Source organism: Astyanax mexicanus, chromosome 15 (assembly GCF_023375975.1).
Source record: "Astyanax mexicanus isolate ESR-SI-001 chromosome 15, AstMex3_surface, whole genome shotgun sequence".
NCBI classification, from domain to species: domain Eukaryota; kingdom Metazoa; phylum Chordata; class Actinopteri; order Characiformes; family Acestrorhamphidae; genus Astyanax; species Astyanax mexicanus.
The window spans coordinates 15,608,627-15,620,630 of NC_064422.1; the positions used below are offsets into that span (position 1 = coordinate 15,608,627).

The 12,004-nt window shown below is 38.4% G+C and overlaps 1 protein-coding gene and 1 pseudogene across 2 annotated transcripts in view; both read left to right on the forward strand.

The window, feature by feature from the left end:
- LOC103024481 (A disintegrin and metalloproteinase with thrombospondin motifs 3) overlaps nt 1-4,841 on the forward strand; it is a 113,310-nt gene extending 108,469 nt beyond the window's left edge. For both annotated transcript variants that reach the window (XM_049464707.1, XM_022669062.2), the window contains exon 22: nt 2,526-4,841. In XM_049464707.1, the coding sequence (XP_049320664.1) occupies nt 2,526-3,136 (611 nt within the window). In that variant the 3' untranslated portion in view covers nt 3,137-4,841. The remainder of the gene's footprint in view (nt 1-2,525) is intronic.
- A 3,307-nt stretch (nt 4,842-8,148) lies between these two features.
- LOC125781307 (zinc finger BED domain-containing protein 4-like) lies at nt 8,149-10,267 on the forward strand (annotated as a pseudogene).
- Nucleotides 10,268-12,004: the final 1,737 nt, after the last annotated feature.

The window sequence follows — 12,004 nt, forward strand, 5'->3', positions numbered from 1 at the left end:
TGACATTTGTAATTTATTCAGTGATTGCCAAATGGGGGGTTTTGTCCTACATAGTTTGAATAACATATTACTCTCACTTAAAAACCCATTTCCCTACCTGACATTACAGCCCTCTTACACTGAGCTTGCAGCATGACAGGATTTTACATTTTAGACTAAACTGGCATCTAGATTTTTGGAAATGTAAGCTTCCTTTTCACTGCAAGGCCAAATGTCTACTAAGGCTGTGATGTACTAACCTGTGGTAGTGTTGATCCCTTTCGACTAGATAAGAATCAATGTTTTGCTAATCTTATTTTCTGTAGTTGAATGTGTTGGTCTGACGTTCTTGCACTAATTTCACAGAGTTGGCAAAGTAGCATACTAACTAGCAAAAAATAAAGCATGCTAAAAATAAAGTTAAATTAGATAAATGTGACCTTTTACAGCATCTACAGGCCTCGTTCAAAATCACTACTGGCTTTGTCCATTATCTCTATTGCAGTCTACCAGTACACTAGCATGCTGGCTACAGGTGTCACCCAGAATCACTAGTGCAGTGTTAGCACACTGGCCACAGGTAACATCCAACATCACCGACACATCATTAGCACACTGGAAACAGGTGTCAAACATTGCTTACAAGACACTGACACACTGGCTACAGGTGTCATTCAGCATCACTAGCACAGATTTAACAATCTGTCTATAGGCATTTAATCCAGCATCACTAGCCCAGATTTAGCAAGCTGGCTACTGGGGTCATCCAGCATTATTAGCCCAGATTAAGCAAGCTGGCTATAGGCAGTCAATCCAGCATCGCTAGCCCATCTTTAGCAAGATGGATACAAGTGTCATTCTTGTATATACATCATCAGGCTAAACTGGTCCCTAGCCTTTATTCATAAATGTGCAGTTTCCCAGACAGAGTTTAGGCCTAGTCTTGGAATACACAGCATTTTAAAAAAATATTTTCTATTTAAATGAAATTGTCTATGGCCAGGATTAATCCCTGGCTGTATCAAAGTGTGTGTATTATTGTTATTTTTGATTTTTTTTTTTAGATCTAGCAGAAAAATTATTGGGAGTCAACTTGTAAAAGTCAAAGTAATCTCCAATAATGACAGTCCTGCTGTGATTGTATATGTCTGGTAGTTTAACTGAAAAACAGTGGACTTTTCACATTTCCTTTTTATTTATTTTGCAAAATTGCTGCCAAATGGACAACCTTTATTTTACTTTATTTACCTTTTTTACTTTATTTTCATGAGCGGTTTGTCCTTCTTTGTTTTAGCTACATATTACTCTTACTTAAAAACTAAATTTTCCCACCTGACTGACCGCATTACAGCCCTGTTACACAGTTTTTCTGTAGTTAATTACATGACTTTGTTATGAATGTTGCATGAAATTAGTTTTCCTTGTATATTATGTATAATGGTGTGGACCTGCTATGCTGGACGAACCCTCTGAAGGACAGAGAAAACAAATAATCAGGGTTATATAATAGTGCAATTTACCAGCTTTTGATGGTACTTGCTCTTTATCATGTCAGTTAATGAAACGTTATTTTCATGTTTAATAAACGGATGTGGGTGGAATAAAAACTCGAGGACAAATACATGATTGGATATCCCTTAAAATGATTTTTTTATATTTGACTGATATATGTAGTGTCAATGTGGAATACATTTCTGAGCAGCAAATGTTTAGGTTATATTAGGTAATATTTTAAATGGAACATCAGTAACTGTCTGCATTGGGGTCAGTGACAGGAGTGACGTGGCACCTGACTGACTGCAAGATGTTTTGTTTAAGGTGGTCTAAATGCTTGAGTACCACATAATTATTATTATTTTTTTTTTTCACAAAAGATAAGTTATTCGTCCTCAGTTATTTTCAATGTGTACATGTGGTGTGACCCACAATAGCAGTAATTGTAATGCATTTTAAATAAAATTGTCAATTCTGTTTTTGAAATATTAATAGCTGATACAATCTGCTTAAATAAGTTTTATGTGATTTGCTGAAAAGAAGTCTGTTAAGTACAGTTAAGAAGGCAGAGAGTTTATACAGGAAAAACCTGTATACAAATATACACGTTACGTTATACGATAAATAGAAATATGGACAAATATGCATATAATCAAACAAAAAGATTTTTCTGAGTGGATTGTGTACATTAGTAGTTTTAAGTCAGAGTGTTTCTGGCTGTTTTTTTCCAACTGAAAGATGAGCTGTACAGGGATCAGATAGTAATGGTAGTTAGCATTTGTTTTTTGTTTTTTTTTGTAGTGCTGTCAGAGTACTGCATGGAGTCATGAAGCGCTTGCTGTTGTCAATGCTTGGTGCCGGCACTGATATGTGATGAGCTTCAAATTACACTGTAAAAGTTCTTCTTAATGATAAAACCAGGATTATTTTTTTTAATGCTCTATATTTCAGAAAAAAAGTGTCCTAAAACTTTTGTCCTTATGAGTACATGGATGGAAAAGTAGCTAATTAAATAATAACTCTGACATTTTCTCTCACTTTTTCTTTATCAGATGAGCCATGTGTGGGGGACAAATCCATATTCTGCCAGATGGAGGTTCTAGCACGATACTGCTCTATTCCAGGCTACAATAAGCTGTGCTGCGAGTCCTGCAATAAGAAACTGGACTTTACCACCGCACCACCTGGCCTCTACTCGTCTGCCTCACTGCAGCCAGAGCTGATCCTGTCTGCCCAGACACCCGTCTCCAGCCCGGAGCCCTCCATGCTGTCGACTACGCCACCTCCACCAACACACACTGCTAAAGTTAGAGTTAAAGCCAAGAAACCGCAAACCACTGCACCAGGCCTTACCACGGCTGCCGTGAGCTCCAAACCCATCAGCTCTTCCCCGACTGAGGAGGTCTCCACCCAGCTATCCCCCGCCAGCACCTCCTCTGGTTCACCTCTACCTCCAGCGCAGAGTACTAGCATTAGCGCTGCTGTTAGCATCAGTGCTAGTGCTTCCATTAGCGGCACTCGTTTGCCCTCTCAGGACTTGGACAGGAAGAAGGAGAAAGCAAAACCTCGAAACAGCACTTTAGCCTCTCCGACCTCAGTCAAGGAGTACACGGACCGAGCCAAGAGAGACTGGCACAACAGGAACTTACCAGTAGTCACATGAGCTGGATGTTTCACAGTACTGCTTTTAGCATTGCTGCTGACTGACAGACTGACTGGTGCCAATTGTTGTCTGATGACATCATCCCTTGGACCTCTGGTTTTATTCTCATCTTGTTTTTTGTGTTTTTGTAAACTCTTCATGCCAGTGGACTTGGACCAGTAATGGGTTACCTCCAACAGTGGCAAAACCGGACCAAGAAAGTAAAAATCCACCCCAATTTTGTTTCAGCTTCCCCTGAGGGTGTTCCAGCAAAATCCTGGGGTGGATTTTATCCTTCTGGACCTGGATTTGCCAGTTATGGTTACCTCAAACCTCTAACCACATCACCAGCAGGGTGAAACTATGTACATACAATTAACTGTTACAACCGCATCTCCCGGCATCCTCTGCAGTGAGAAATGGAAATAAGTTCAAAAGAAAAAAAAATAACCAAGAGGAAACCTCTGAATTGAAAGGTGCTGTATTGTTAAAACGACTCTGATCCACGTGTTGAAATGCAGTGACTGCTTTGCTTGCATACAAGCTTCAATTAGCTTCAATTCACCACCTCACCCACTCTTCATAACTATAAGTGTTCGTACTGAGACAGCACAAGACATTGCTAGGGAAGCACTGAAGCATTTCATTTAAAAGCTAAGAGATACACCAGTCAGCCATAAAATTTAAGTCACTTCCCCCCCCCAAAACTCATTGCTAATTTTTCCACTCTACTGACCATATAGGAGCATCATTAAAATCCATGTAGTGTTAATCCAATTAAGTTGTCAGTGATTTTAATATTATAGCTGGTCCATGCAAACAGGGTGTCGCAAAAATAAGGAACGACTCATAAATAAAAGCGCTTTGGCAGGCAATGATCCAATTTTTGACACAAGCTGCAGGGGTCGAGGAACTTGTTGGGGCCATATTACCAACATGGTGACCATCTTGAAAGTTGCCATCTTGAATTCAACTTTTATTTAATTTTTTTTATGGGAAGGTAGATGTGGGACCATCAAGCTGGTCGAGAATACACCAGAAAGCCAGTTGTGTACTTCATGTTAATTTACCTAAATTCAATATCATCTACAGGCAATGTATAAAAGGATGGCACTATCCCAAGCAGAACATCTAGCGACCATCCTTATGCAGGTGTCATTACGGCAGATCTAAGCCAATGCCACCCGAACAGTCCTCCAGCCACCCACAGTGCAGTTGCCAAAATGGTTGTCAAATTCTAAAAAACATTGATTATGTTGCCAATAAACTGAAAGCTAGACCAAAACTACTATGGATTTAGTAAAGCAGTTGTCTCACCTAGGTTATCCTTAATATTCAAACATGGTGGACTGCATATCTGACACATTCTGTAGCCCATATGGTCAGTTTTCTGGTTTTAACATGATAATGAAAAAAGTTGTTAACATGAAACACCATTGTTTTATGGTTTTTTTTTTTTTTACAAATGTGATGCATCATTACCCTTCTCACACAAAAAAACTAAGCTGATTTCAAGATGGCAGGTTCAAGATGGACATCATGTAGGTTTCCATCTTCTGCAACAGCTTGTGTCTAAAATTGAATCCCAGTTGGCCAAAATGGTTTAATTTCATATGAGTGGTCTTACTTTTGAGACACCCGGAGTCCTTCCCAGAACTCCCCAATTTTTAAGCTATTAGTTGAAACTATATTCCATTTTGGTTGGAAGGTAAAAGGACATTTTTTTAAATTGGCTGAAAAGACGTTTGTGAGTTTATATAGATGTGTTTTCAAACATTTTAAAAGGACATGTTTTTACTTTTCACTTTCAACCAAATTAACGTTTTTTTTTTGTTTTTTTTTTCAAGAAACAGCTTTTTGTTTGGTATTGTTCTAAAATCTCTCATCTATACCTAAAAAAAAATGTCCTTTTATAGACTTCTTTTCAACTTCAGCTACTTCATCTTTCAATTTAAAAACAACATGGCCCATAGCTTCAATGAACATTACTGTTTTTTTAACGTCGTCTTAGCCAGATCTAACGTCTTTTAGTGCTGAGGAGAAATAGAAAAGAGGAGGGAAAAAACAAAATTAGGAACAGTTTTACTCCGAGTACTATGTATAAGTAAAAATGCTAATGTTAAAAAAAAAGGTTTTTTTTTTCAAATTCATTGTGCTTCACTAGTGATCTTTGTGCTTTTCAGAGAGTTAAATCCCTTGTGTTTTGCTTTATTTGTAACTGTTAGCACATCATGCTATGTTGCTACAACAGTGCTAGCTTTGGCAAAAGTAAAGCTTTGTTACCACCACTACCTTAAACCTTTACCTCTACCCTTTTTAACCCAGACAGACCTATCACACCTCACAAAGTTGTGACAAGTAACAGCCGTGAGAAGGTCGGGGTCTGGAAGCTCGGAAGTTCTCCTTGGTGCTCTATTGTTAGTGTAGCTTCCAAAAACGTCTTCCAAGATTCCTGCAGGTTGTTCTCAAAAGACTAAACTCGTAGTGAAGTATTTTTTTTTTTCCTTCTGTACATCACCTTCAGTGCATGAACACAGCTTTCCTTGTGGAACTCGAATATGCTTTAAAGGATAAAATGAAAAAGAAAAAAATAGGCTATGAATTTTTTTTAACTGATATATATTTTTGGACTGAATATAATGTATATAGTGTAAATTTGAGTAGCTTGAAGCATGTAGTGTGCGGAGGTCAACCTGGACAGATATGGGTCAGATATGGGTCAGTCTGGCGGCTACGTGTCATCTCACACTTACAGTTAAACCCGTATTGTTTTATTGTATAGTTATTGTATATACATGAATGAGAGCTTTAAGTGTTAATATTTATTAAATTTTTAAGTTGTAGGAAGATGAAATACATGTAAATATACATGTTGAAAAAAAAAAACATGGAGTGCTTTCTTATTTGTTTGTTCATTTATTTACTATTTGGGTCATTATCATTAACGTGAATTTTGTTGAAGCATAATTGTTTAAACTTCATACAAATACTTAACAATACTTTTCTCTAGATTTACTCTGACATTATTGCACATGTAGAGGAATGACAACCTTCACTTTAAATAACTTTTTTCCTACATTTTATATAATTCTTTTTATAAAGAATGTTTTTGCCATGTCTGCAGTGCTGCATTTTTTAATTAATTGAATAATTATTTTTAAATATCTCTTTAGTACATTTTGGAGGTGTTTTTTTTATAATTTATAGAAATATCAGCAAGCTAAATTCCGAAAGAGCTAATGCTTACAAGGCTAGAGTTACACCTGCTCCGTACCAGGCTAGATTTGACTCTTATCCTAGCCTCTTCACTACAAATGAATAGGGTTGAATATATACATATGTCCCTGAATATATATATATATATATATACAGGTGCTGGTCAACGAATTAGAATAATTTGAAATAGTGCAATCATGAAATTTTTGAATGCATTTTTTGTGCAGAAAGCAAATCAGGTGTTCACCGCACCTGTCCTACTCGTTAGACTAATCACAGAACTCGTTACCTGGAAAAAAATTTGCTCAGCTGAGCTTTCCAAAAGGCCCATTTAGGCCATTTAACTGTGACACTGTTGTTTTATTGAATTAGAATAATGGAGAAACCGTTTCATTGAATTAGAATAAATGCTCAAATTTTTGTTTTCTGTGAAGAGTGTTCACTGTGCAGTATAAAGTCAGGGTTGAGTAGAATTTCTAAGTTGTAAAATCAATCATGGGTAAGCAGCGCGACCTCTCAACCGGAATAGTGGCTCAAATTCAAGCCCTTCGCCAACAAGGCTTGACCCAAACTAAAATTGCTGAGCAGCTCGGCATCAGCCAGTCTTCCGTCTGCAAAGCTCTCAAGAAAAACTGCAGCAAGCGCACCAACTGTTCCGGCGTCCGAAAAACTTCTGCTCGCGACAACAAGCAGCTGAGAAAGATCGCAGTCAGCAACCGGTTCAAGTCCACTTCCGAGCTCACCGACTTGTGGAACAAGCAGACCGGCGCTGACGTCTCCAGATCAACCACTTACCGTCGTCTGCGCGAACTCGGCTTCAAATCTCGCGTTCCAGCAGTAAAACCGATGCTGAACAAGAAACAAATGGAGAAACGGCTGAAGTGGGCCAAAGAACACGGCGAGTGGACTGCTGAAGACTGGCAGAAAGTGGTCTTCAGTGACGAATCACGCTTCTGCCTCTCCTTCGGTGACCAAGGTCCTCGTGTCTGGCGTCGTGGTGGCGAAACCTACAACCACGAGTGCGTGAAAAGATCCGTCAAGTTTCCCCAGAGCGTTATGGTCTGGGGATGCATGTCCGCTCGAGGTGTAGGGAAACTCTGCTTCCTCAAGAAGCTGCCGTATATCAAGATGTTCTGGAAACGTTCCTGATTCCGACTGTTGAGGAACAGTTTGGCGAAGAAGACTTCATATTTCAACAGGATCTTGCACCGGCTCATGCGGCAAAGTCGACCAAAGATTGGTTCACTAAAAAACAGCTTGAAGTTTTGGCATGGCCGGCCAACTCGCCTGACCTTAATGTCATTGAAAACCTTTGGGCCATCGTCAAGCGGAAAATTTGCGACAGAAAGCCTACTACGCTGGACCAACTGAAGCAGAACATCGCCACTGCCTGGGAAGCTGTGAGTGCGGAAACTTGCAACAAGCTGGTCAAATCGATGCCGCGGAGACTTCAGGCAGTCATACAAGCCAAGGGGGCAGCCACAAAATACTGAGAAAGTGATGATTGTAATTATAATAAAAATTATTCTAATTCAATGAAACGGTTTCTCCATTATTCTAATTCAATAAAACAACAGTGTCACAGTTAAATGGCCTAAATGGGCCTTTTGGAAAGCTCAGCTGAGCACATTTTTTTCCAGGTAACGAGTTCTGTGATTAGTCTAACGAGTAGGACAGGTGCGGTGAACACCTGATTTGCTTTCTGCACAAAAAATGCATTCAAAGAATTTCATGATTGCACTATTTCAAATTATTCTAATTCGTTGACCAGCACCTGTATATATATATATATATATATATATATATTCAGGGACAACATTCCGCCATAGTTCGCCGTCATCTATTCTGCTGCTGTGAGTACAAATACTGTTTTAATATGGTTTTGAATATAATAATTGAGGTACAATAGATCATTTTAAACAAACCTAAATACATAAGTTTAACTGGCATTTAGTACAGTGTTTGTCTATAATATATTATGAATTTATATATAATAAATTAAATAAGAATTATTTGCATAACTTATTAAAATCAGATGCATGCAGGGATCTGAAAAATACATACAGGACAGAATTTAGAAGTTTGAAAAAGTTTTAATTACAATTCACTGTAGGCATTACACAATTGTGTTGTATACATTGTAGTTTAAAAATGTGCTTTAAAACTTTATTCATTATAATTTATATATAAGTTATATATACACAAAGTCAATTATTTTTTACCTGCATGGTGGTAGTTTAAATCAGAAGTAAAGATGATGCACTGAGAAGCTTTTCTTTACAGTAGAGGTCTAAGAGACATTTATTCACACTTTATTGTGCACAGATTATTTTCTTATCACTTGTTACATTATTTGCACATTTAGTTTACAAGATAAGTTCTCATCTTATCAGATTAGTACATTTTAATTTTGTTTTAAACTTTATTTGGCCCATATATATTCACTAGTGGTGTCAATCTATTAAAAAAAATCTGATTAATCACAACATAACCTATGTTTTGGGTTTTTTGTTTGTTTTAATCACCCTAAATATTTCTGTTTTAATAATTTCAGATGGCTGGAAAGAAATCTAACATTTTGTGGCAGCATTTCACTGAGCCAGCACCAGAAAAGGCCAAGTGCAATATTTGCAGTGATTTGTAAGCATGGGGCTAAAACATGGATTAAAAAAAAAAAAGAAAAAAAAAGGTGGAGTCACCTCCCTGTTCATAAAGAGGCACAGAAGAAAAAAGATGCTACAGCTAGAACAAACCTACCTCAGATATTTTATGCACAAAGGAAATGAAAAAAAATCCCAGGTCAAAAAGAACAGACATTTTAAAAACAGAAATAATTGCCACAGACAACCAAACCTTCAGTTTTTTTTCTCCAGATGTGGGCTTTAGACAATTGATGACTGTAGTGGAACCAAAGTATAACCTCAAAAGTGAGAAGTACTACTGAACAGAGATGTTGGATGGTGTGCATACAAAGCTTGTGAAGCAAATCGGAACACAGATAATGCTGGCCCCCATTAGCCTTCCACTACAGACTGTTGATCAGGAGAAACTGAATTGTTAATGAGTCTAACATGTAATTTTATAGAAAATGACCTGGGAAAGGAAACAGATTGTTCTTAAATGTCAAGGCCATGATTGGCTCCCATACTGGGGACTATATCTGTGAGATGTTTTTTTTTTTTTTTTTTAACATGATGGGTGATTGGGATATTGACTTAGAGAGAGTGGTGCTTGTGCTCAGAAACAGTGGTGCAAACATGATCAGAGGTATGAGGCTGGATGAGTGCGCACACATACTGCAGCTGGTGGTAAATGAGGGCATCAATAGTCAGAGAGCAGTGGGGGACATTATCAGCAAGCTAAAGACATGTGCAACACACTTCGGCCACTCTGTGCAAGCAAAACAGAGTCTTACAGCCATTCAAGAATACCTTGGCCTCCCCCAGCATGGAATCATTCAAGCTGTTCCTACCCTCTGGAACTCCACTCTTCACATGCTGCAGAGGATGCTGGAGCAGAAGCGTGCCCCAAGTGTCTATGCAGAAGAACATGGGGAATTTGCAGGTCCCTCCGCAGAACAATGGGATATAGTCTCAAATTTGGTTGAGACACTGGTCCCTATCAAAAAAGTGACTTTTGAGATGAGCAAAGTAGAAGCCTCCATCACCTGCATCATTCCAAGCATTGCAGTGCTGAATATGCTGCTTCAGGCAGAGGGTCCCACTTCTAGGGGAATCAAAACACTCCGTCAGACAGTGTTGCAGAGCTTGAAGATTTTCTAAGCTTGAGGAGACCAAATGTTTGGTGTTGGCAACACTGCTGGATCCTCAATATAAGGACCATGCCATTGCAGCAGAGGGCACAATGATTAATGTAAAACAATGGCTAAAAGAAGAACAAGCTATTACCTGTGATTCTGACAAACAAGATCACTGAAGATCAAGTATCAGAGTCCAAACAAATGAAGGTGGAGAAAAATGAACCCTCTGGTCTTATCGACCAAATGTTTGCAAACATTTGTGGGATCACGGTCATCCTAAGGAGGACAGTGAGGACTTCTCTGATAAAACGTAACTGTTACCTCCAAAAGCCAGTGACTGACAAAGACTGGTCGAAACAGAACAGAACCCTTTGCAGCACTGACAAGAAAATATCTGTCCTCCACCCTGTTCTGTTCCCAGTGAGAGAATTTTTGTGAGATTAGAATCCTTTATGAGGGGAAAAGGAACAGGCTCACCTGAAAAAAAATGCAGAAAAACTTGTTTCCTGCATTACAACTTGCTGCTTCCAGACTGGAACTACCTACTTAAAAATAGAGGTGCTGAAAGAATCTTTCTATGCAGTCCTCCCTTATGAATTAATAAATGTATAAAGATGTTTGTCAGCCGTAGCCAAGGCAAAACCCACTTTTTCTTTTTCTTTTTTTTGCAGTAATTTGTAAAAGTAGCCAAGAAAAAAAAAAAAAAAAAAAAAAACGCACCCCGCCACCCCTGAATTTTCATCCGCAATTGGATTTTCCAACAAGCCCATTTTGGCGGGAAAACCGTGAACCTGGTAACTCTGGAAGGGGGCAGAGAAGACACCTGTGGGTGGGAATCAAGATACTCCAGTACAGGTGGAGCTCCGCAAGTTATGGGAAGAGCCACCTGAAGCAGCTAATAAAAATTAAACCTTGGCAAGATGGAGATCTGTTTTAAAAAACCCAAAACTATTTATAGGGTACAGGGCTAAACTATCACCCAATGATAGAATTGATACAGGGAAAGTGTGGATGGGATTTAAAAGGGAAAGTAAAACATTCTGTTTTAGATGTCCTATACTTCTGCAACTGTTATCTATAAAACTTTTAATAAAAAAAATAATCATTGGCAAAAAAAGTACAGAAGAAGCTAATGCAAAGCAGCTGGACCACAGTGAAGGGCGGAAAAGGAGCTAACTACACTGCACTAAGGCATTACCAGACCCCATTGGGTGAGCTTATTTACATGTACATGTGAGGGTAAGAACCAGTTGAAAAGACTTAAATAAATAAGAACATGGCTAAGTAAGGGTCTTCAAACAGAATACAAAGCAGCCACAGCACTAGTACAGAGCTAATATGTAAAATACTACTGAAATTAACCAATAGAATTTCAGCTTATACGGAGCAAAATACAGGTGTGCAAAAGCGTTTGCCCCCTTTATGGTTTCTTATTTTTTTTGCATTTTTGTCAGTCAAACTAATTTAAATATTAGTCAAATACAAGAAAACAAAATGTTGTTTACTTAAAATTAAAAATACGAAGGTTTTATTATTAAGGGAGAAAAATAAAAATAAAAACCTACATGGCCCTGTGTGGAACAAGTGTTTGCCCCTAAACCTAAAAACTGGTTGGACCACCCTTAGCAGCAACAACTGCAATTAAGCGTTTGCAATGAGTCTTTCACAGCACTGTGGAGGAATTATGGCCCACTCATCTTAGCAGAGTTGTTGTAATACCACCATGCAGGAGGGTTTCCAGCCTGAACCACCTTTTTAAAGGTCATGCAACAGCATCCCAACAGGATGCAGGACTTTGACAAGGCCACTCCAAAGTTTTTTTTATTTTGTTTTTCTTCAGCCATTCAGAAGTGGACTTGTTGGTGTGTTTATCATTGTTATGCTGCAAATCCCAAGTTCATTTCACCTTGAGG